The sequence below is a fragment of the Nuphar pumila genome, chromosome 4 (assembly GCF_984573655.1).
Source record: "Nuphar pumila chromosome 4, dmNupPumi1.hap1.1, whole genome shotgun sequence".
Classification (NCBI taxonomy): domain Eukaryota; kingdom Viridiplantae; phylum Streptophyta; class Magnoliopsida; order Nymphaeales; family Nymphaeaceae; genus Nuphar; species Nuphar pumila.
The window spans coordinates 115,683,095-115,709,248 of record NC_143252.1 but is presented as its reverse complement, the minus strand read 5'-3'; the positions used below and the strand labels follow the sequence as shown (position 1 = coordinate 115,709,248).

General features: G+C 40.2%; 1 protein-coding gene across 1 annotated transcript; it reads left to right on the top strand.

The window, feature by feature from the left end:
* Positions 1 to 3,609: 3,609 nt before the first annotated feature.
* Positions 3,610 to 10,027, top strand: LOC149840719 (putative protein phosphatase 2C 33). Its single transcript, XM_090003284.1, has 8 exons — positions 3,610 to 3,749; positions 5,234 to 5,413; positions 5,547 to 6,046; positions 7,550 to 7,936; positions 8,361 to 8,478; positions 8,586 to 8,809; positions 9,105 to 9,687; positions 9,783 to 10,027. The coding sequence occupies exons 3-7, from the start codon at positions 5,801 to 5,803 to the stop codon at positions 9,663 to 9,665; spliced, it is 1,536 nt and encodes a 511-aa protein (XP_089859410.1). The 5' UTR covers positions 3,610 to 3,749; positions 5,234 to 5,413; positions 5,547 to 5,800; the 3' UTR covers positions 9,666 to 9,687; positions 9,783 to 10,027.
* The last annotated feature ends 16,127 nt before the right edge of the window (positions 10,028 to 26,154 follow it).

Sequence of the window (26,154 nt, the reverse complement as noted above, 5' to 3'; positions counted from 1 at the left end):
TGCAAGTTCAAAACCCAATGGTATGTTATGTAACTGGTGGTGGTCTGGCAGATTTTATAAATCGATCGTGGAAAGCTTACCATAAAATGAAGGAACTTATCGCTTCTTCGAGATGAGTCTACATTTGCTAATATGAGGAACCTCTTTCGTACGGTCTGGATAGATAGAATCTTTGTTATTAAAAAAACAAAAGACTCTTAATGTTATAATAAAGAAAAAAAGACAATGGGTTGTTCTAAAAGCTATAAAAATTAGTATTATACTTAGTGACATAATTTAGGTAAGCTAAACTTGATTAGCCAAGCTAATTGTTTTAACGTACCTAGTATAAATTGAAAAAAAATAAGAATACACAAAAAGTATAAATTGGGGGGAGGAGTAAAAATAAACCAAATAGGAAGGCAATTCTCTTGGAAGATCTCCCTATCCACTGCATTCCTAAAGTATATATAAATATAAATATTTCTCACAAAAGAAAAAAAAATAGATTACATTATAACAAAAGGATTTTAATCAAAGTTGTCAGTTAAAGAAGCTGAAGCGAGAAGCAATTTGAGAAGCAAAAGCGAAAAGTGAGCCACTTCTAAAATGTTAGAAAGCGAGAAGCACGGGAGAACTTAAAAGTGAATCGGAAGCAAACTAAAAAGTGAACCAAAAGCGATATAAGAAGCGAGGGGGAAAACAAAAAAATAAAAAAGGTAAGAAAAAGTGAGCTTCCACTAAATAGGAAGCATGCTTTCTCCTAAATTGAAAAGCATCCCAATTTTTTTTGGCGCTTCCCAACACGTTTCGAAAGCACCACGTTTTACGCTTTCAAAACGTACTTTGAGAAAGCATGCTTCCCCAATTACCATGGTGCTTCCATTAACCCTGATTTTAATATCAATTTAAGATTATTATAAATCAAGAGTAAATTTGCACTAACTCAAGAATGGAAAGAAAACGATAGGTCAAATATTTGCCATTTCTTGTTGTCCATTGGACAAAAAAGCAGTTTGTTTGATGATTTTTCACGAGAAATTTCCATTTGTAGGAAAGTTGTTTTTTTTTACAAAGAAAGCCGGGATTAGGCAGACCCCGTTAGTTTTGGGTTTTGAACTTGCAACGTCCCAACACAAGGTGATGTGCACTAACTGCTCCTACCAAACAAGTGGAGCTCATCCCCAAGAGTTTGTAGAAAATAGTACTCTTTCCCATGAAAAGGCTTTCCTTTTCGCCGGTGCGAAACAAAAAGACCCACAGTTTTGTGGAGGTGATGGAGGCCATTTTTAGGTAAAAGGAAAAGCTTTATTGCATTGCTAAATAAAGCCCTACAGCTATATACTCAAGGCGTCATATCTCAAGCGAATCATTATTGATCATAATATATGAACAAGAACGAATAGAGCCAAATAAAGCCCTCAATGTCATGCTGACACTTTTTCGGAAAAAGAGAGTTTTGGTAAGAAAAAACAAAAAGAGGCCACTCTATAAATAGTTTGGTGAGCCAATTATTTTCTCATCATTTCCTCACAAATGCGATGGATTTGATGTCCATGCTCTCATGAATAACAGCAAGGACCTGTTTGTTTTACAGGAAAGATAACCATTTTTCTGGAAAATTGCATCTTCCCACCCGTATCAAACAAACAACTCCGCAAGAAAACATGGGGCCCACAATTGGGCCTCATGTCATTTTTTGCTCATGGAGCGCACATTTGATATGGAATGTCTTTTCCAGGGAGATGAGTGGAAAATGCATTTCCTATGAAAGCAGGGCATGTGGTTTATGGAATATTATGAGTCGATTGAATTTACCACAACTCCGTTACCAATGTAAAATCTTAGACGAAATTGTAAGATATTTTAAAATGTCACCGTTTCTTAACAGGATTTTATTACAATCTAACGGAGTTTTAATTTCTCTTAGGTCTTGTCTTTTTTCACAACATTTTCAACGTGATATAGATATACCGATATTTTTTTATATCTACTCAAACTTTAAAATTTAATCGTCTGAATTTTTTTTTTTAACGATAAAATCCTGATAATGAAATTTGAGACTATGGTATCAACGGGGTGAATTCATACAAGTGCTAGACCCGTTTAGCCCACTTTTCTACAAACGGGTCTGACATAATCGCAAGATCCAAAATCCAGGTCGGACCTGGTTCCAGCTAGTAGGATATCGAGGTCAAACCATTTTGGACCAGACCCAGGATCTATTGTGAACCATGTTCCTGGGTTAGTTTGATTGGAGTCGAGTCAAGGGTGCTTGGCTGGAATGGACTAGGGATCTCAACAGATATCAGATTAGTTGGATATGTGACGAAATCTGAACCCGAATAGTCTGATTCGAAGCTTTATCACGGTTGAGCCACCTAAGGCTGGGTGGTCATGTCCTCGTCCCAGAGTTTTACCTAGCAAGGAGGCGGGCTCATTAAGAGGGTGTTTGCATGTCACTGAATGGGGTGCGGCTTCCGTGGATTCCACTGCCGCAGAAAAGAAATCGAATCCCTCTCATGGGAACCGTTTCCTCAGAAAACCCACCTCCAGCATGTAAAATGGCATGCCCTTCAAGGGTTTTCCACGAAAATGCATGATTCCAGTGTTTGTGTTGTCACTGTGGGCTCCGCAAAAATGCATGCCCGTCGATGCATTTTTGAGAAAAACAATCCACTTTCCGTGACACACAAACCCGCCCTAAATGACCTAGTTTTTGGTGAGGGTTTTCGTTTCTCATTAAAAAAAAAGTCTGATTCTAATTTTGGTATCCAGATTTGGATTTGAATGTGAATCCGAATCAGAAAGGGATGGATTGCCCCGACTCAATTACATATAGCATATATTCGATTTGATTCAGATTCAGTATTGCCTTTTCCCCATCCTACTACAAATCTGATTAGGCCAGAACCGATTAGGTAATGCCTAGATCTGATCTGAGTCCAAATTGTTTACATCCTAGAGGGCTTCACGGAGATGGATCTTGGTTTCAAGGATATCATATCCGATCCATGCCCAGGCATAAAAAGGTACATGCGGTGGGCCTGATGGCATGGGACTGGATCAGTTCGGGTTGGGTCTCATTGCCGCAACTGGAACCGTTAATAGGCCTAGGACGGATCTGTCCGTACACTGGATCTCAGTCCAACCCAAACGCTTCTCCAATAGCCACGGGCCCACCGCAACGGAGAGCGACGGACAAGCACGTCATAAATTGAAAAGCTGAGGACAAAGAAAGGGTCCCTTGCGGTTTAACCGCAGCGAACTAACCGTGGTTTAGCATTTAACCCAGCGCTCGGTGAACTAACACCCCGCTGGTTGCGCCTTACGGATGGAGTTAAAAAAAAAAATCAGACAAGTCAAAAGAGATCGGAGAGAAAGAAATTGCAGAAAAGAAGGAAAAAGAATCGCAGAGGAAGAAAAAAGAGAAGAGAGAAAGAGAGGACGAGAAAAGCGGTTAGACAAAAGAGGGGAAAAAAAGAGGGAGAGAGATTACAAAAGAGAGGGGAAAAAAAGAGGGAGAGAGATTGGGAAACGGTGAAGAAAGTCTCAGACGGAGAGCGATAGAGAAGGTGAAAAAGGAAGAGAGAGAGAGAGAGGATGGCGTGGTGAAGTCAAACCTCAAGAAGGCGGAAAGGCTGGTCCGGTCAAAGCCTCGGGCTCGCTATAAATCTCTTCTTCGAAGAAGAGAGGAGAGGGAGACTGGTGGGAATTTTCTCTGCCTTGATCGCTCCCTTTCTCTTCGTTTTCGAGGGATTCCGATTCAGGTTAGCGGTTTTCTTCTTTTTTCCCTTCTTCCAAGCTAAGATTCCCGCGTGAAACGGATCTATAGAATCGAAGGTTACGTGAGAAGTAACGGGAAGTTTTTCTCCTCCTTTTCGCTTCAAACGAGGGAAATTCGTGAAGAATTCTTTTTGGAAAAACTCGGTGGCTTTTTTCTGTTTTTCCTGTGTTGCATGTGGAAAATCAGGTTTGCATTTGGTTAACTTTTGGAGCAAAGGGGATGGAAAATCGAAAACCAGAGAAAGAAAAGCTCTTTTTTTTTGTTCTTGGCTTCGTCTTTGTTTCAAGACTCGTAATTTTACGGGTATTATGAGAATTTTCCGCTTTTCCCACCCTTCTTTTTTTTAAAGACGTGTTCCGAAGATAAACACCGTAACAGATCAAAGAAAAAAGTTATTTAAAATCTTATTTCCTTAATTTGCTTTATCTGAATCTCCGCGATCCCGTCTTGTAATTTCTAAAGCTTAAAAAAAAATCGTCGTTTTCTCTTTCCTTCAGAAGTTTCGTTCTGATCCACTATTTGTTGAATAACTTCATTGTTTTCTTTGATTAGTTTTCTGTCTTTTTTTTAATGGATAAGAGGTCATCGTTTTTTCGGCACCTTATTTTACATTTTCTAATTCGTAATATTTTGTCAAATATTTAAATTTACATATTTTCTTCCTTTTCTGCACTCAGATCTATAACATCTTGAATTTTACTGAATTTTTTTTTAGACGTTTTCCCTTTTTGCTTTTCGCATGTTTTTGGCTTCGAGAATTTCTGTTCTCTCTTATTATCTTGACAGCATTTGATAGCTACCATTTTTTTCCATCTTTGATATGATATTTTTTTGAAAAGATTAGATTTTTTCTGCTTATTAGTCTCTCTTGTCCGTTTTATGCACTCGTATTTTATTATGTTCCTTTTCAAAAGCTTTCGGCCATCCGCTTTGGATTTTCTTTTCCTCCCTTCCTGGTTGAATTTTCCAAGTGTTTCCTTCCTGACATTCTTTTGCCTTTCATACCACAACCTTGTTTAATGTAACCTTTTTCCATCATCCCTTTCTTATCCTTTGGGTTTCCCTTCAGACATCTACAACTTGCTTGAATCAAATGCAACCTGATAAATTCCTCAACTTTATCTGTTGCCTGATTGGTAACTTCTGAGTGTGCTAATTTCTGACTGCTTTCCAAGTTCTATTTTACCAAAACTATGTATCTACTCTTCGAGATCACTTTCACTGCCGTTTTTTTTTTTTTGAAATTCCGTTTTATCTTATTAATTTGCATTTTTGCTGACAATGAATATTTAGTTTTGTTAGTTTTTATGATCCTGGTTTCGAATTGCATTAAGAATTCAAATCGGTCCCTCTCCTCGTGTTGGTTAAATTATTAGTAAAATGAGTTTAAGGTTGATAAGTTCAATGAAGGTCATGCATTGGAAGTCTCAACCTGGCATATCTGACTAATCTTTTTTCTTGTGTCAGAGGGAAGGTGAAGATTTAGATCGGGGGACGAATCTGGATGTCCCCTTTGTGAACGTCGTCTCGATTTATGATAAGAAGAGTTTGAGCTCTATTTGTAAGGGTTCAGAGGTGGGCTGTTTTACTAGGTCTATAGGAAAAACTTCTGCAAATAAATCGAGGCTTTTGATGCACTAAAGTGAGGTAAAGATAGAAGATATTGAGCAATGGCTTTTCTTTGTTTTTTTCTTTTGAGTTCTTGAGTCAGTTTTTGAGGGCTTAATCGTGACAAGGTGTGGAAGGAACTTATGAGTTGGCTTTTGTGTTATTCTTGAAGAATCTGGCTATCTTTTTTGGAGAAAGAAGGAGCTCTTTGTTACTTTATGTTGCAGCTTCTTTACCAAATAAAACTTGAGAAATTAAGGGCTGAATTCCTTTGAGTAAATATAATAAAGTTGTACAAAAGATTGTAGTGAGGGAAGAAGTTGGGGATATTGTAACTTGGTTCCAACGGATTCATCTTCTGCAAACAAGGGTTTTAACTGTATTGTTGGTCTGGATTGCATACTTGATATCATCAGGGCCCTAAGGATGGGGTCCTGTTTGTCAACAGATGGGAGCAGTCCTCGCTCCCCATATTCTTCCACTTCATTGAGTTCAAGTTATAAAAGGAAGAAAAAAAATGGGACAGGAGGCCCTGCATTTGATTCCAAGAGGGAGGAGCAGTTGCGGAAGATGCCAGGGAGGATGTGCCTGAATGGAGCAAGCAAGGTTGCTTGTTTGTTCACTCAGCAAGGCAAGAAGGGGCTGAATCAGGATGCTATGATTGTTTGGGAGGTTAGTTTCTTTTGCACCATTTGCAGAATTTGATTTCTTTCTTTTTGGTTTGAACGGACTTTCAGCTTGGTTTTTCACCCATTAATAAATGGATCTAGGAAAACCTGTATGTGCATAAATTTTCGTAGTCTGTTGAAATAAAATGGCTTTGCTGGTTGTAATTACTCACCTACAGCTTTTTTTTGGTAAAATTTAGATTTTCTGAATTAGAAATACTACTGATTGTTCTTATGTAGGAGAGGTAGCAAATTTGTGCATATTCACTTGAGAGTTGATTCCAAACATATCTTACAGCTGATGATTCTCTTGGCGATCCTTCTCTGGTCCTCCTAGCCATTATCCTATTGCGATAATTATTAGCACCCATGTTTGTTTTTTTGCAACAAGAGGACTAGAGATTATCTGGTCTAGTAGGTTTCCACATGGTTCTAGAAACAAGTACTTACTGAATGTGTTTGTATAAGCGAGAGATAGAAAAGTTGTTGCTGGCATCTGGTTTGGTTGGTAGATCAACTGATAGAATTGCCTAATAGTTTAGTTATCCCCAGGTTGTACATGCAGTTTTTGAAGAAAGGATGAAAATGTGTTCTGGACTTCTAGTTTGCTAGGTAGATCAACAGGTGCATTTTTCTGTTATTCAGAAAATTAAATCATATCTGTCATTCTAAGTAATTAGCATGTGACATTCCTGTATAATGTCGTCCTGCCATGATGTTTTGAATGTTTGAGCAGTGGATAACTTGTGGAATGGATTAACCAACATCATACTTCATTCTGCACTTTTAGTATGGACAACTTTGTTAGCTTTGTACCATTGCTTTCTCTTAAATGCTTCTCTAGATTGATTTTCTTGTATATATTTCTCACTGTTTACTGCTTTGAGTTCTTTATGTGATAAAGGCCTTATTTGTTTCATGAAAATGTACATAATTGGTTGATTTTTGATGTCCCTAATCTGATGATTATGAATTACTCTCACTAAATAATTCAGAAGATAAAATATTGAATCTTGGTTTGTCTGAGTGATAATCAGGAGAAGAATTACTGATTGACTAAATCCTCACAAGTAATGTGTAATCTGCTCTCTGAGCTCAGAAACTGCATGATTGCTTATGTTATCAACTGGATTGGGGATGGGATATAATATTATGCTGCTGTTTTTGTTCAATATGACAATAATTACAAGTATTATCTTGTTATTGCCAAACGATAAATTTGCAGCATCTTAGGTTACCATACAGTTCCCAGTCCAATAACATCTTAGGTCGTTATGCCTCCAGTTCTTGGTTTATATGTAATACAAAGCTTATTTACCTTACTATCATCCAATTTGCATTTTTACTTGCAGTACGAATTTTATGTTTTTCTCTTTTGGGTGCAGTATAAGGGTGATGGCCTTATTTTTTTCATTTTACATCCAAAATCTAGTGACCATTTGATTTCCTGTTACAAATATTCATATTATATTTTGCATCTTGTTTTGAGAGTATGATTGTCTTTCAGAATTTTGGTTCAAGAACAGATACTGTCTTCTGTGGAGTTTTCGATGGTCATGGTCCTTTTGGTGATGTGGTTGCCAAAAGAGTGAGAGATTCCCTTCCACTTAAGCTGAGTTCACATTGGGAGGTTAATATTGGCAAAGATAGTTTGCGCAACAACATCAGTGTAGCAGGTAGCTTGGCATCTGAGGAGGCCTCACCCTTGTGTACTATGGATGGTGAACCGAGGTCACCCATGGAACTTGATGAGAAGGAGAAGCTTCCAGAGTTCTTTTCAACGCTTCGGGAGTCATTTCTCAAAGCCTTCAAGGTGATGGATAAGGAGTTGAAACAGCACCCAAATATTGACTGTTTCTGCAGTGGAACAACAGCTGTCACTTTGGTCAAGCAGGTACTTTTTATATGATAGAATTATCCTGGATTGCCATATAGACGCAAAGCCCAATCCTGGTTTGCTTGAACCAAGATTTTGATATATTTAAGACAAGCGATGATCTGCTCATGGAATTATGAACTTGTGACTCAAAAGGGCCTAAGCACCTCGTTGCTTCTTGTTGTCATCTCTTTTGAGTAGCATTAGATGTTAGAACCCAGTTTATAACCACTTTCCTAACATGTTGGCTCAATCCCCGAGTCATGAGTTATGCAATTTGCAATGACTTGAAAAGGCTATCTTGAGTATTTACATTCTGATATTGAGCGAAGTTTTTTTAAATCTTGGTCAGGATTCTTTCTGTTGTTGCCTTTGATCCTCTGTCTACTGGCTCTTTTTGAGATAAATTATTGTGCAAGTTTGTTGATTTGGCTTTCTATAGGGGCAAGATCTTGTAATTGGCAACATTGGTGATTCTAGGGCCATCTTGGGCACAAGGGACCAAGATGACAATCTTATTGCTGTTCAGTTAACGGTGGACCTCAAACCCAATCTTCCAAGTGGGTCTCTCTCTCTCTCTCTCTCTCTCTCTCTCTCTCTCTCTCTCTCTCTCTCTCTCTCTCTCTCCACAAGGGTTCGATAAAATTGACTGTGAACCATTTTGCAGGAGAAGCAGAGAGGATCCGCCGATGCAGAGGGCGGGTCTTCGCCCTGCATGATGAGCCAGAAGTAGCACGTGTGTGGCTTCCCCGCAATGATTCCCCTGGTTTAGCAATGGCAAGAGCATTTGGTGACTTCTGTTTAAAGGATTTTGGATTGATCTCAGTCCCTGAAGTGTCCTACCGCCGCCTGACTGAACAAGATGAGTTTATTGTGCTAGCTACGGATGGGGTGCGTTTTGTATGCTTTGACATGAAAAAAAATAAAGCATGCACATAGGAAATTTTCTAATCTTTTCCTGAATTTTGAATTGGCCAACTAACGGCAAAATCGTGTTCCATTGGTGCATTTGTATCGATAGGCAAGTGAACATGGAAAATTTTGCCTTTTCCATGTGCTTTGAAATTGTGATGGCTTTTTATATCTGTGCATGAAACTCACCTCTAAACATGCTCAACTTTGAAGTTCTTATTGCTGTCCTGGTGCTAGAAGTGTTGTATTTTCCTTATAATTTCTGACATCACAGGTGTGGGATGTCCTCTCCAACAAAGAAGTAGTGGACATAGTGGCTTCGGCACCGGCTCGTTCATCAGCTGCAAGATCCCTGGTTGAGTCTGCGGTCAGAGCATGGAGGCTTAAATATCCAACTTCCAAGATAGATGATTGTGCTGTTGTCTGTCTGTTCCTGAACACAAACTCAAAAGTTGAAGATGACACAAAACCAAAAGAACCTTCTTCGGAATCTGCAGAGATGGCCTCAAACATATGCAAGACTGATGAGGGTGATCTGCCATCAAGCCCAGTGTTTGGAAGATCTGGCACTGTTCGCAACGGCTGCGAGAATGCACTAGAATCTGGCAAACCAGATTCCCCGGCTCACCGAGGCAAGGGAAGTAAGGTGTCTGCGGCACACAAGAACCAAGGGAATCTGGCTAGAAGTCTGTCAGGGAAATGCAGTAATCGCGAGGAGGTTCCAGCGTCAAGTGATGAGTGGTCTGCATTGGAGGGCGTCACCCGGATGAACACTCTGTTGTCGCTCCCTAGATTTGTTCCAGGAGAAAACAAGGACGGGCCAGTTGATCATTGAAGTCGACTGTGATCGGAAAATGGTAAGTTTTGGCCGGAGAAATTCAATTCTATTCATATTTTTTTCCTTCGTTTTTCTTTTTCTCTGTTTATATATAGATTGGTATCCGCTTTACAGGTCTGTATTAGTTCTTCGAAGTTTGTGATGCGACCCTCCTTGCACTGTTTTATTTTGGTGGGAAGAAGGCAGGGTCTCAATTGAAAAATGTATGTAAAAAAAAAGACCTAATGATTGTTTTTATATCATATATGTTTATTTTTCCTTGAAAATGAATCCAGGTTGCTATTTATTATGTCAATGGTTGTATAGTGTAAGGGTTGGTAGGTTGTGTTTGGTGACTAATAAAAACTTTTGAGTGGACCCATCTCTCTCTCTCTCATTTAAATTTTTTTTTTGAATTTGTGAATTTTCTCACAGTCAAGCTGGGTGTAGCCCCTGGTTTTAGAACACAAAGGGTCCTAGGTTAAAGATGGTGCAGCTATGCTAATCCAGCTATTGTATTTGACCATTACATGGGAAGCTTCACCTCGGTTTTGGGAATCTGGCCCCTGTTTATTGACTCTAAAAATATTACCCACTTTGGTGGCTTATATCTTCCCAGTTGTATTGCCTACCAAGGTTGCCCATGTGAACCAACACCTTAAAAAAGGTATGGCAATAGGCCAGCTTCTGAATTGATGCCAATGCAATGTGACCAAAATTGTCCATTGCCCACAAGCGCTCCGCTCATTTGCTAGGGGTGACTTATGAACGTCGCCAAAGTTGATGGAAAGTCACAAGTTTGAAACTTACAGGTGGCATCTCTTGCTGTACTCTCCGGTGGGCAGGAGCAACCTCAAGGGTTTTACCAACCGGAGGCCAGTCAATCTGCAGCTGGTGATTCTTTATACTAAAGTTGATACTAAAGTTGGTGAACCTTACGGTTCTGATATGGATAGGGACTTTCCATGGCTGCTTCTGCATTATTTAATTTTTAGGTTTTGAATTGATGCTAGAGTCGGCCACTGTCCCACACGATGGGAAGCATGATAACTAGCTGATTCCACCGGCTGCAGAAAAAAAACATGGATATCTATGTTTTTTATGAACCTGAAAAAGTTCATAAATTTGGCTGTTTGCTTAAATTATTAGTTTTATATTGTAAGGCTGATTTGACATATTTTTTGAAATGTCTTACAATTTTTTATATTTTTGTCATGTCCAAAATCTTAAATATCTGGATTTAAAAAGATATTTTTACTCTTTGCACATGTGAACTTTTTATACATGTGAACTTTCTTTCCAATATGTGATTGTTTTTTTACCGAACATTTTTTTTCGTATATCAATATCTCTTTGATCCGACCTTGAAAACTTGTGTTTTTATAATTATTGAAAAGCTGAGATTATAACTTTCATGTTTTGAGTTAGAACCGAAAATCCCTTTAGGATTCTTATTTCTGAGTTTGAAAACTAGAATAGAAACATAATTTATAGGCTGAAACAACCAAACAATCTATTTTTATAGGACATTTCAACCCATAAAATGAAGGATTCTAAAAAAACCTAAAACAAAAAAAAAATTAGACAAAAATATATTTTCAAGAACACCTGATTCGCTGAAAAATCATGAACGGGCATTGTGATACAACCTCGATAATGTTTTTAAAACAAGAGATGAACAGGTGTGACTTTGTCTTTTCTATCTGTTCTATGATATTTTTCAGTCATTTGCTCTAAAAAACTGAAAAAAACTTCAAAAAAATAAATAAATAAATTGAAACATTAATTACTTTTTAATGCCGACAAGATTACTTTGATCTAATGAGTAGTTTGAGAGAAACGTCTTGTAGAAGTTAGATTGTTCAATATAGGCAAGGATGAGAAAGTCCGCATAAAATATATGCGAGGAACAAAATATACACATAAAATGAGAAAATTCGCATAAAAATATGCGTAAACATCCTATTAAACTCAAATCTCGAAACCTCGCAAATATTTGACTAAGTTTGCATATATCTCAAAAGTTCGCATAAAAATTGGTGTGAACATCCAGTTAAACTTAGAAAATCACATGTTTAAGAGAAAAATTACATGTATAGAAAGAATTCTACATATATTTAGGAGAAAATCTCTTGTATAGCAGGAATTTTACAAATATTTAAGAGAAAATCATATGTTTAGGAGAAATTTTGTATATATAAGAAGAAAATTGCATATACAGGAGAAACTTTACATGTATAGAAGAGAAAAATCACATATATAGAAGAAAAATTGTATATATTTATGAGAAAATCACATATATAGGAAGAAAATTACATATATTTATATATTTATGAGAAAATTGCATATGTATTTTCTACAAAACAATTTTTGTTCTCAGATTTTTATTTCTCCTAACCGACGTTGAAAGTGTTATTACAGTCATTGAAAAGCTGAGACACATGCTTATAATTTTTCTATTTTGAGTCAAAGCCAAAAACCACTCTAAAATTTCAGAAAACATCTGATTTTCAATATTGCCTACATAGAATGAGATGCATGGGATTTCATGAACTTGGTCACCTTTGGTTTTTCCAGGTTGGGGGATGGGCCCCACTGTTCCCAAGTCCATGATCAACCTGATTTTTGAGCCATTGAGAATGTGTGAACAGAATGGTTCGGACTTTAGAGATGTTCCTTATATAGAGGTTCAGTGGGCCAGTTGAGTATCGGATTCGACTGAGCGAGTTGGATGGAGAATCAGAACTCTTCATGTCTTCTTCAACCCTTAGAATCTAGGGACCATTTTGCATGTGAAGATCCTTCTGGATGACACGTGGCAACACATTAGCCGTTGGTCCCTGGGGACTACTGAGCATTATTTTGTCCTTTGAGATTGTGACTTCGTTGCTCACAAACGAGGAATGGGAGGCCACTCACTCCTTGGGTCCCACCCTATGAGATATTTTTCTTTTAAGAAATATTTTCTTACAAATTTTTATCATAGGGCCATGTTATAGGGCTGTCAATGGGTTGGGTTTGTATAGTGTACCCCACCCAAACTGAACCTAAATTTTTGGGCTTGAGCATAAAAAGTGTCGACCAGAGCCATATGCAGGTCGGGTTTGGATTATGATTTTTGCTGAGTGTCCGGCCCAATCCTGCATTTTTGCTGGGTACCCAAGTGTTTTATATGTATTTTTAGTAAAAATAAACTTTTGAAATTATATGTATCCGGGTCTGGGACTTCATTTACGTGACCCACAAAAACTAGAACACAAACCTAAATTGGATAATTTGCTATTTAGGTGGATTTGGGTACTCTGCTGGGTTGGCTACCCAACCAATTGACAGTACTAGGCCATGTTGGCATCCTTATCACTTATCCAGTGGGGAAAGGTGTCTAAGATAAAAAAAAAGAGTGCTGCTTGCAAGGAATGCTCTATAGATTTTGAACTGGTGATGCCCCCATCAACTTGGTGACATTCACAAGTTTCCCCTACCAACAAACCCTTGTGGCCTGTCATGGCACCTATTCATAACAAAAAAATAATCACACGGGAGTTTGAATGATTTTTTTTTTTTTTATAACCCGAATAAACCGCACCTGGTCATGCCATACCTACTGTCAGTGTGCCGACAGCATAAAACTCCAAAGCTAGGACCCCTGCCCCGGAGGCCTATGCTACGTGTTGGCTTACACAATGGAGCGATGCTCATGAGAATCGAACCTTGATTGCCCATCTAGCAGCCAAGGCCCCACCCCACTAAGTCAAACCCCTTTGGGGCGGAATTAGGATGAATGAATAAGATTTCTTTTTAAATAAATATGTGCACCCAAGTCTTGTTATGTTTTATCCACATTGCTTTTTGGATGGACTATAACATCAAAGGTATACTTAACAGACTATGTTTTTCGGGTTTCTGCCTGCCATTTCAGCCCTTGATATGGTTATAAAAAGGAAAATATTAGCTACACTCTAGGGTCCAAACCCGCAAGTGAAAAGTGTTTTTTTTTTCTTTGCACATCTGACCTCCAGTGTAATCTACATGTCTGGTTTAGTAGAAATCAGTGTGGGGATCCTTCAGGGATCTGCGCATAACAAAATAGAGAAAAGGGAAAGCATACCTGAGGCGGCCATCGAAGAACCGGATCCGATGGTGATGGCGCTGGTGGCTGGAATAGGGTGAGCTTCGCTCCTCAGCCGAACTGCGGCCCTCCAATGAGCGCAGGCTCTTTCATCAGTCGGTGAGTAGGATCCCTCTTCCCTCTTTAGTCGAAAAAGCTCAGAAAATGTATGTTTCCTTAACCCTTCTCTATGATTTTTCTCTGCATACTCAGTTATTCAAGGTCGCTCATGGATACCTTTTTATAGCTGTAGCAAGGAAACAGTTAGAGTAATTGTTCCCTCTCTGAATTTTCTTATGTTTATCGAAAGAGACACTAAAGGAAAAACTTACCAAATCATGGGTAACTGCCATGATGTGTGTCCTATCCCAATATTCTCCCACTTGTTTTGATGATAACCCAGTAAATTTTATGGGAATTGCTTAATGAATAGATTGGCCTTTAAAAATCTATTCTTCAGATCCTTAGTTAAATCTCTAATCCTTATGAGATTAACAACCATAATGAGAATCAATAAACTGTATGTGATCACTTTATTTATATGCATATGTCAAAAAGAGTTCAACAAGCCCATCCTCAATACATGTTCGGAATATAATTTTGCTGCTAGCCCTTCAGTAAGAGGATCAACAATCATCTCTTTGGTACCAATATTAACAATATGCACTAAATGATTCTCTGTCATTTCTTTAACAACAAAATACTTTAGCTTCATATGCTTGCATGATGTAGTACTTTTGTTGTTATTCGAAAAAGACACTACAACTTCATTATCACAGTAGACCTTCAGTGGCTTCTCGATGAAATCGATCACCTTTAACTGTGATATGAAGTTCTTCAACCATATGGCCTGCAAAGTAGTCTCTTACAATGCTATGAATTCAGCCTCCATGGTGTGAGCAATAGTGATTGTCTGCTTCCCACTCCTTCAAGAGATCGCTCCCCTAGCAAGTAAGAAGACATACCCAGTAGTAGACTTTCTACTATCAAGGCATCCTCCTAAGTCTGCATCTGAGTAGCCAACGACCTTGAGGTGATCAACTTTATGATACGTCAACATATAGTCTTTTGTCCCTTACAAATATCGTAAGACTTTCTTAGCAGCCTTCCAATGGGATATGCTTGGACTAGACTGGAATCTACCAAGCATCCCTACTGCGAAGAAAATATCTAGACGTGAACAAGTCTGCGCGTATTGCAAGCTGCCAACAACTGATGCATATGAATAAACACTCATCACTGCTTTGTCAATTTCGTTCTGTGGACAATCCTTTAGGCTCAATTTGTTACCTTTTGATATGGGTGTTGAACCAGAAAAACAATTCTTCATCCCATATCGCTTTAACACCTTATTTATGTAGGATCTTTGGGAGAAGCCTAGAAAACCTTTTGCTTTGTCTCAACAGATCTCAATGCCAAGAACATAAGCAGCCTCACCCATATCTTTTATATCAAAATATGATGCAAAAAATTGTTTTATCTCTGAAAGCAACTTTATATCGTTGGTTGCAAGCAAAATGTCATCCACATACAACATCAATATAATGAACTTACTCTCACTTTCCTTAAGGTCTATATATTGATCAATAATATTTTCTGTAAACCCAAAAGTCACAATGACTTGAAAAAAATCAATATACCACTGTCGAGAGGCATGTTTAAGTCCATATATTGATTTGTTAAGCTTGTATACCTCTTTATTCAGATCTCCATTGAGGAACATTGTTTTCACATTCATCTGATGTAAGTCATAATGAGCTACGAGGGCCAAAATTATCCTCATTGACTCCTTAGTTGAGACTAGAGAAAATGTCTCATCATAGTCAATGCCCTCCATCTGGGTAAATTCTTTAGCAACCAATCTTGTCTTATGTCTCTCTATGTCACCTTTGGAATCTCTTTTGGTCTTAAAGACTCATTTACATCTTATGGGTTTTACTTCTTTAGGTGACTCGACAAGATCCTACACTTGATTCTTCGTTATAGAGTCCAACTCTTCTTTCATGGCTTTTATCCAGTGCGAAGATTATTTGCTTTCAACAACTTTCATAAAAGTCATTGGGTCATCATCTATATCTATGAAATCACCAGGCTCCTGAAGGTACACCACATAATCAGGATATATGAAAGATTTCTTAACTCTTGTGGATGTCCAAACAGGTCGTTCTTCAGGCTCAGATTAAACTTGTTCATTCTGCATTGTCCACAATAGGTTCACTTTGGATTTGTGCATCTACAACCAGGTGGTCAACCACATCATCATTAGGGATAATAATGTGATATCTCTCGATGTTTTTCTTAATAGGTAATGAAACTGGATCCTTTATTTCTTCAAAATCAAGGTTTTAAAGTGCACTTAATCCTACTGAACCATCTTCAAGGAATTTTGCCTTATCCGTTTCAACAATCTGTGGTGAATGAGATGGGCAGTAAAACCTGTATCATTTTGATCTCTCTGGATAACCAATGAAATATTCACTGGTTGTTCTTGGATCAAAGGTTTTAATGTGGGGGTTATACAATTTAGCCTCTGCAAGACATCCCCATATGTGCATATAAGACAGTGACGGTTTTCTACCTGTCCACAACTCGTAAAGAGTTTTAGGTACAGATTTCGTAGGAACCTTATTCAAAATATGCACAGCAGTTCTTAAGGCTTCACCCCACAACTTCATGGGATGTGTTGAATAATTCAACATGACTCTAACAATTTCTTTAAGCGTATGATTTCTCCTTTCAGCTACACCATTCTGGTAGGTACTACCAGACATGGTATATTGAGGCACAATGTCTTCCTCTTTGAGAAATCATGCTAATGGTCTTTTCCTTTGCCCCATCTCAGTAAACTTATCATAATATTCACCACCTTTATCAGACCTGACTATCTTAATAACTTTATCGGTTTATTTCTCTACTTCTTTCTTAAATTCCTTAAACATCTGAAAAACATCAGATTTTTCGAAAATCAAGTAGAGATACATATACTGTGAATAGTCATCAATAAAGGTAACAAAATATTTCTCGCCTGTGTAACAGGGGGTAAACGGTCCATATACATCCGTATAGACTATCTCCAATATCTCACTACTACGTTTGACAACCTCTTTATATGTGTTTGTATGCTTAGCCTTTATGCAATCAATACACGGGTCATTGTCTGTAAAATCTAGAGATTTCAAGATCCCTTCATTTACGAGTCTCTTTATTCTCTTTTCAGATATATGACCCAACCTTCGATGCCAAAGCATGTAGGATTTATCATTAATTATGCTACGTTTATTCTCAACAAATGCGTATTCAGAAGTCAAAGACTCCTGTGTTTGGATCCTCACGTTCAATTTATATAAACCATCATAAACTGATGCAAAACCAATTTCAATAGAATTTCTATATATGAATAACTTGGAATTTTCAAATTTAAAGCAATATCCAAATTTATCCAATCTTAAAATTGAAATTAAGTTTCTACTATATGATGAAACATAAAAGACATCATGCAGATTCAAATCTATGCTTGTATCTAAAGTGATCATGTAGGTCCCAACACCCTTCACATGTGAACGCATCTTGTTCCCCGAATAGATTCTCTTCCCATGCATTGTTGGTTCCCTTCTGTTTAGGAACGACTGTAGATATTTGAAAATACGAACAATAGCACCAGAGTCAATCTACCAGCTATTTTCAGGAATTTGTAATAAATTATATTCATGAGAAACAAATGACAAATTACCTTTATTTTCCAACCACTTCTTGTACTTTATGCAATTTGCCTTCCTGTATCCCTTCTTCTTGCAAAAGAAGCACTTTATGGGAGTAGAGTCGGATTATTTTTCTTAGGATGTCTTATCCTCTACTGGCTTCTTCCTAGCATTTTTCTTGAATGCATTCTTCTTTGGTCCTACCTTGGAGCCATGAGATGTCATATGTGCACTTTACACCTCTTCTTTCAATCTCCCTTTCTCTTCAACACACTTGGACATAAGTTTATTGAATGTTCATTCACCATTATGTGTGTTGTAAGAGATTTTGAAAGGTTCATACTCAAAAGGTAAGGACGTCAGAATCAAATGCACTAGGAAAGAATCATAAATGGTCAGCTTCATGTCATTCAGCTGAGATGCTATGTTCCTCATTTCCAAAATGTGCTGACGAATATTACCCCCTCCAGAATATTTCATAGTTATAAGCTTTGACATTAAGGTACTGGCTCTGGCCTTATTTGAACACATAAATTATGCTTCAATAGCACTCATAAAATCCCTCACTGTCCTGCATTGTGGGATAGCATTGCGAATATTCTTAGTCACTTTAGATTGCAAAAGCAACAGACTAAGCATATTCGAGCACTCTCACTTCTCAAAAGCAATCTTTTGATTAGTAATACTTTGATCAGTCAAGGCAGCGGGTTCATCTATCCTTAGGGCCAGATCTAAATCCATATACCCTAATGTAAAAAGAACAGTTTCTTTCCAATCACTAAAGTTAGATCCATCAAGAAAAGGTATAGAACTTGAGTCATCTAAAATCACAGAACTAGAAACTATATAACAAAAGACATATATAAAAAAAAAAGCATATACGAGACAAAACCAGATGGAAAAAGCAATAAATAAAAGGTCCTGAATATGCTTATTTTCAGGCGAGTGTAGGGGGTCATCGGAGTCCTACTTTGATAAGAGCTCTGACACGCGTAATCACTATGCCTACCGACTATAGTTGATAAAACTGAGGCTCATATGAAGCTAGACCATCAACACATGGTACCTTTGGATACACATGTGCTATGTATCTCAACAGATTTGCCTCATTTTTCCCTACCTAAATTTCAAACACGATAAAACTATCTTTGGGTTGTTTATCATTTCATGAATCTAAGTACAACAGTAATATTGGCTAAATCTATATGATAGTACAAAAATTTGACAACATACGTGTATTTAATTACTTTGGTGACATGAATTCACTAAATTATCTAGTTATCCTTGATGCCAATGTTATATATTCATTTATGCATAAGTAATTACAAATAAATGTATGAACAATAACAAAATTCAAGCTTAAATGGGTAAAACCCTGGGTCTTCAAGAAGAAACTGGTCTGAAAGCACTCTTAACTGGTCTAAAACAGCCCCGAACTGATCATCCAAGGGTCTAAACTGGTTCTGAACCTTATGAACCGGTGTCAAGTATGAATAAAAGTTCATAAAACCCCTATAATTGTATGCCAAAATCCCTGTATCTTCTTATATTTATGAAAACAGGGTCTTAGCATCTCGAAACTGGTGAGAAACTGAAAGGAACTGGTCAAAAATGGCTCTAAATCGATCCCCAAAAAGAGCCAAATTAGTCCCTGATCTGGTTCAGGCCAAATAGTGCATGGACCCTTACTGGATCCAGGTTTGATCTAGTTATAACTTGATCTGGGTCTGACCTGGTACTAACTGAATCTGGGTCAGACCCGGTATTAACCTGATCCGGGTCTGACCCGGTTATTACTGGATTTGGGTCTGACCCGGCATGAACCAGACCCATGTCTGACCGGTACTAATCAGATTCGGGCCAGACCCAGCATTAACCGGATCCAGACCAGACTCGGCATTGACCAGATCCGAGCCAGACCCAGCATTGACTGGATCCGGGTCAGACCCAACATTGACCGGATCTGGGTCAGACCCAAACCTGGTTCAACTGATAAAAAACAAAAACAAAAACCCGAAGGTTTCTGTTTACAGAAGTCGGTGAAACCGAAAAGGGGGGTTTTCACCCTTTCTGCTTGTCGGCGACCCACACCGTCTATCGACGACCCACACTGGAGCCCCACCGGTGATGCACACGAAGCCCCACCGGTGATTCACCACTGGCAAAGCCTACCGCCTGACACAACCCAATGATTGAAAATGAAACGACGGAGTGCCCCGAATGTCGTACGTCGTTGAATGGCCCTTGACGCCGATGAATCGGTCGTCAAAGGCCACTATTTTCCCGACAACACACCTTCATGGCAACCCCCATCGCCCAACGGTAGAGGGGAAAGCCGAAAAAGGGTTTATGCTGCCCTGGATGTCGCGTGATGCCAGACGGACCACGATGCTGGTGAAGCAGCCAACGAAAGCCGCCTCTTCCCGACGACGCACCCACAATGTCCCGCCGACGATGGATGAAACAGGGAGAAGGGGTTTTAAAACCCTTATGTTGCACATTGCTGGACGAAATACTGGAGATTCGACGAAAACAGCCCCCCCCCCTTTTCGGCAACAGTCTGCGGCTGCTCCCAGTGATGGTGAAAACTCCTGCAGCCCCACGGTCACAGGTAAAAATCCGATCAGTTTTTTTTTTACTCTGTCGCCCTATGGCAACAGTCGCCGACTACCAGTGACATGGGCAACCTGCTGACGACTACCATCACCTCAACGTTGCCCCATGACAATATCGCTCTGCCAAAAAAGCTTTGTCGCCTCATGGCGACAGTCGCTGGAAAACACCAATGAGCCCGGAATGGATGCGGGTGTGGGCCTATAACCCAATGTGGGGATCCTCGAGGGATCTGCGCACAACAAAACAGAAAAAAGGGAAAGCGTACCTGAGGCGGCCATCGGAGAGCCGGATCTGATGGTGATGGCGTTGGTGGCTGGAATAGGGTGAGCTTCGCTCCTCAGTGGGACTGCGGCCCTCCAATGAGCGCAGGCTCCTTCAGTAGTCAGTGAGCAAGATCCCTCTTCCTTCTTTAGTCAAAAAAGCTTAGAAAAGGTATGTTTCCTTAACCCTTCTCTGTGATTTTTCTTTGCATGCTCAGTTATCCAGGGTCGCTCATGGATACCCTTTTATAGCTGTAGCAAGGGAACGATTAGCGTAATTGTTCTCTCTCTAAATTTCCTTATGTTTATCGGAAGGGACACTAAAGGGAAAACTTACCAAATCATGGGTAACTGCCACGTTGTGTGTCTTATCTCAACAATCAGCCCTTAGATCATGGCTTTTTGGGCATGTATGAATTTTGCAGAAGTTTTGAAAAATCAACTTACAATGTACTGAATTTTCACCAGTCAAAATATCATATTCTTATGCTGAAAAAATACTATCCAAGGATGGATTCCTATTACTTTAACCATGTTTAATACATCTATGAGGTCAGATTTGATCAACATAACCTGCCCCTATGAGTTCCAAGCTAAGAGGTTTGAAACCCAAGAATACAGCCAATGTCTGTTTGTAAGAGAGCCATGCCCATGAATGAGATTGATCAGGTCACCCCATGGTTTTCTCTTTGTTCTTAACTCCCTTCAATGGGCCTTCCATCCAACCCAAAAAAATAAAAATCCCACAAAGGAGGAGAAAAAAAATCTTAGGACATTTCTCTAAACCTCAGCTGGGTGTAAGGGACCTCAGTCCCCTCAAGGTCAATTGTCACAAGTTCAAACTTCACCCTTGAAATTTGCCTTGCGCCCGCCGGCATGAGGGTCGCCGCGACCTCGTTCAGCCTCTTAGCAACGAAAAACTTTCTTTGACACAAACCGAATGTAAAGAACCCCAACACTTGTATTATTCACGCATATAATACAATTTCTCGGGTCTGGATTCCTCTCCCTGCAATGCCCAGACTTTACATATTTAAACTATACAAGGGTCATACCCTTTCATGGCTTTGGTGCTGGGCCTTAGGCAGCTTTAGGTCGCATCCCTTCGCAACTTGGGCGTCACCTCGTCGTGCGCTACACCAACACGCTGCACAACCTTCCGCATGTTTGCCTTGCAACTGCACGTCACACCCCTTGGCAAACGCAGGCGCCTCCTCGCCGTGCATCATGCCGAAATGTCGCACTGCATCGCACCTGCCTTGCAACTGCATGTTGCGCCTGTTGGCGAACACGAGCGCCTCCTCACCGAGCACCGTGCAAAAACGCCGCACCACGTTTCGCACGCCTGCCTTGCAATCGCATGTCGTGCCCCTTGGCGAACACAGGCATCCCCTTGCTGCGCACCACATCCCACACTCACGTGTCGTGTGCCGCGCTCTCTCGACTCACGTACGTAGGTGCCTGAGAGTGTTGTCGCATGACCCACTGCAACTGAGTCATGCCTTTGCCCATTGCTAAGCCGACTTGTTGAGGGTCTGACAAGCCTTCCCCACCAGATGAATCTGACGTCCTTATCGGATTAATCTTCTTTAGGTAGGCCTGGATCAACTCCTCAAATTGCCACAGAGTAGTGTCTTTTCCCCAAGTTGCTTCCTCTATCGAGAGTCCTTTCCATTTGACTAGGAAGTAGGTCCTCCGGTTCTTCTTGCTTTGGCCCTCCACCCTTTTGTCCATAATGAACTCAGCTTGCTTCTGAAACGGTATATGTATGGTGGGTGGAGTATGTTGCAGCACCATCCGCGAGGGTTCCTTCGAGTCTTTATGGTACTCCTTGAGAAAACTAACATTGAACATTGGATGTTCCTTGATCCTTTCTGAAAGTTCTAGCCTATAAGTCGAGCGGCCAATCCGCTTGGTTACCTTGAAAAGCCCATCATACTGAGGAATAAGTCCTTTGTGTGTCGTCTTCCTTAGGATCTTTTTCCAAATTTGGGGAGTGAGTTTCAGCAATACTCTTTCCCCAACTTGGAATTCAAGTGGCAACGCCACTCGTCTGCACACTTTTTCATTTGCCTCTTTGCCCTTTCCAAGCAATCTTGTGCCTCTTCAATCCTCTCATGTTGCGTTCTTACGAACCGGTATACCGCCGGACAGTTACCCTGGTCCTTCTGCTTCACTACCTCATGAGGAGTGAAGGGTTGTTTCCCTGTTGGCAACTCGAAGGGACTCTGACCCGTCATCGAGGTCTATTGCAGATTGTAACAGAATTGAGCAATGTTCAGCAAATCCACCCAATTTTGTTGGTTGGCCAGCACGTAATGCCTAAGACATTCCTCCAATAAGGCATTAATATGTTCTGTCTAACCATTTGTATGAGGATGATTGTTTGTCAAGAAGTTGAGCGTAGAGCCCATCATCTCAAACAAGGTAGTCCAAAACTTTCCTGTGAATCGTATATCACGATCACTTACAATGTTCAGCGGCAATCCCCAATACTTCACAATATGTTTCAGAAACAATTGTGCAATAATCTTTGTTGTGCATTCCTTTAGAGTGAAAATGAACATTGCATACTTTGAAAACTTGTCCACCGCGACCATAATCGATGTAAACCCTTCCACCTTGTGTAATCCAGAGATAAAATCCATTGATATACTCTTCCATGGTCTGGTCGACGTTGGTAGGGGCTTCAGCCACCCAGCAACCTTTTTCCTCTCTGTCTTGTCTTGCTGGCATACAAGACAAGTCTTGACATATAAGTCAATGTCTTCTTCTATCCTCGACCAGTAATAACTGGACGATAGGAGAGTCATCGTGCTCTCCTGTCCAGGATGACCCGCCCAAGGGGTGTCATGTGCCTCCTTTAGTAACAACTTACGCAAGCCGCCACCGTTAGGCACATAGGGTCGCCTTCCTTTAGCATAAAGAACACCATCCTCTATCCAAAATTGCCTTGTCATACCCTCCTCCATTTGCTTCAACAAGCAGATAGTGACTGGATCTTTCTGAGTATCTTCCTTTACACTCTGCAAGATATCTCCAAATACTTGAATGAATGAAGAGACATCCACCTCAGGTTCCTCCTTGTGGCTTAAGGCATCAACAACCAAGTTTTCCTTCCCTGGCTTATACTGCAACTCAAAGTTGAACTCTGTCAAAAAGTCTTGCCATCTAGTCTGTTTAGGCGTCAACTTCTTTTGAGTCGCAAAACAACTTGTAGCAACATTGTCTGTCCGAACTATGAACTTGGAGCCCAACAAGTAGTGCCTCCATGTTTGTAGACAATGTACCATCGTCGTCATCTCTTTCTCATGAACAACATATCTCCTCTTTGTATCATTGAGTTTCTGACTTTCAAAGGCAATTGGGTGTCCCTCCTGAACCAACACCCCTCCTATTGCAAAGTCTGATGCATCAGTGTGGACTTCAAAAGCGTTTCTAAAATTCAGCAACCGAAGGATGGGTTCTGACGTTACCACCCTCTTCAACTTAGAGAATGCCTCCTAGCATTCAGCAGACCAATCCCAGGTCTTGTCTTTTCTGAGCAACTCAGTAAGCGCCATTGTCTTCTTAGAGTAACTTTTCACGAACTTACGATAATAGTTCGTAAGGCCAAGGAATGATCGTAGTTTTGAGACCTTCTTTGGTTCTGGCCAGTCTGTAATGGTTTGAATCTTCTGTGGATCCATCTTTATTGTGCCTTCTCCGATAATGTGTCCAAGGAAGTGGATTTCCTTCCTTGCAAACTCACATTTCTCCCGCTTGAGATAGAGTTCATTTCTCCCGTAGTTTGGTCAGAACCATTTTCAAGTGCATCTTATGCTTCTCAAGCGACTAGCTATAAACCATAATATCATCAAGATACACTACTAAAAACACATTGAGGTACTCTCGAAAGACATTATTCATTGGAGTGCAGAAAGTTGCAGGAGCATTTGTTAGCCCAAAAGGCATTACAAGGAACCCAAAAGATCCATATCGAGTCACACAGGTGGTCATTGGTTCATCACCCTCAACTATCCTGACTTGATAATATCCCGACCGTAGGTCCATCTTTGAGAAGTATTGTGCCTTCCCCAGGCGATCAAATAGATCTTCAACGTTAAACATCGGATACTTGTTTTTGATGGTTACCTTATTAAGAGCATGATAATCAACACACATCCGAAGGCATCCATCTTGCTTTTTCTGAAACAACACTCGTGCCTCATACGGTGCCTTGCTTGGCCTTAGAAATCCAGAATCTAACAACTGATCAAGTTGCCGCCGCATCTCAGCCAAATGTGTAGGAGGCATCTTGTAAGGCATCTCGGCTGGTGGAAGTGCCTCTGTAACCAGATCAATCAGGTGGCCAATATCTCACTTTTTTGGGAGTTTCTTTGGCAACTCATTCGGCATCACGTCTGCATAGTCCCGCAAAATGCCAACCACCTCTTCTGATTGTTCTGCACCATCCAATCTACCATCTTATATCAACGTTGCAACATAGGTAGGAAGAAATTTTCGGACTCCATCCCTAAGTTGTAGAGCTGACACCAAGCCCACAATGAGGTTTTCTTCCAAGCCCCGCACAAGGCAAGGCATCCCCATCCCTGTGATGAGGATACTCTTTAGATGTGACATGACGATGACCACATTTCTTGCAAAGAATTTCATCTCCAATATAACCTGGAAGTCGTCCAATTGCATTGCCATCAGACTGCAACCACCAACCCATTCCCCAACTTGCAGTTGGACATGAGCAATGCCACCAATCTACAATGCTTTGGTGTTAATTGCCTTCACTCGACTTTCATCCTTGGACAACGACAAGCCGAGAGTCTTCACCTCTTTCGTAGAGATGAAGTTATGGGTCGCCCCAGTATCAACCATAGCTTTTACTGGTTTCCCATTGATCTTAGCCTCCACATAGATTAGCTCATTCCACACAGTCTCTTTTCTCAACGTGTTGAGAAGTTGGAGTGGATTCACACGGGCTTGCTCTGAGGGTCCTTCCTCACCCACCAAAGCACTTAGTTTTTCCTTCTTTGGGCAATTTCGAGCAAAGTGAGGCCCTTCACAGATGTAGCAGCCATAAGCCTTCTTCCCGTCCTATCCATCTTTTTGAAGCCCCCATCTTCTTTGGGCTTTTTTTCAAACTTGTCCTTACCTTTGACTTTTTCCTTGGACCTGCCCTTGCCATCTTGGTTATTTGAACTAGAAGATGTCATCTTGTAGTCGATGAGTGCATCAGCCGCCGCTACTCCCGCTTGAAGATCTTTCACTTCCTGTCTCCTCAACTCAGTCTGAGCCCATCCCTGCAGCCCATACATGAAGTTGAAGAGTTTGTCCTCCTCAGGCATGTTCTTGATGTCCAGCATGAGCAAAGATAATTGCTTGACATATTCTCAAATAGAACCAACATACTTCAAATTTCTCAAAGCATTCCTAGCCATCCATGCCATATTGTTGGGCAGGAACTGCTCCTTCATTTCTCGAACAAGGTTCTGCCATGAGGCTATAGTTGGACGACCAATTTTCCTAGATCGAGTACGCCACCAAAGTTTGGCATACACAGTCAGGTACATACTGGTGATAACAACCTTCTCAGCATATGGTGTCTTGATGCTCTTGAAGTAATGGTCCATGCCCCACAAGAAATTTTCCAACTCTTTGGCATTACCTTGGGTTCCGGCACCTTGATCTTTCTCATATCAGTGCCTGCTGAATTGCTGAGTAGAGCCAGTTTTAAAAGGCCTACTTTGTCCCCCATGGACTTGACGTCAAGGGCAAGTCCAAGAAAAAAGGCAAAGGTAAGGGCAAGTTTGAAAAAAAGCCCAAAGAAG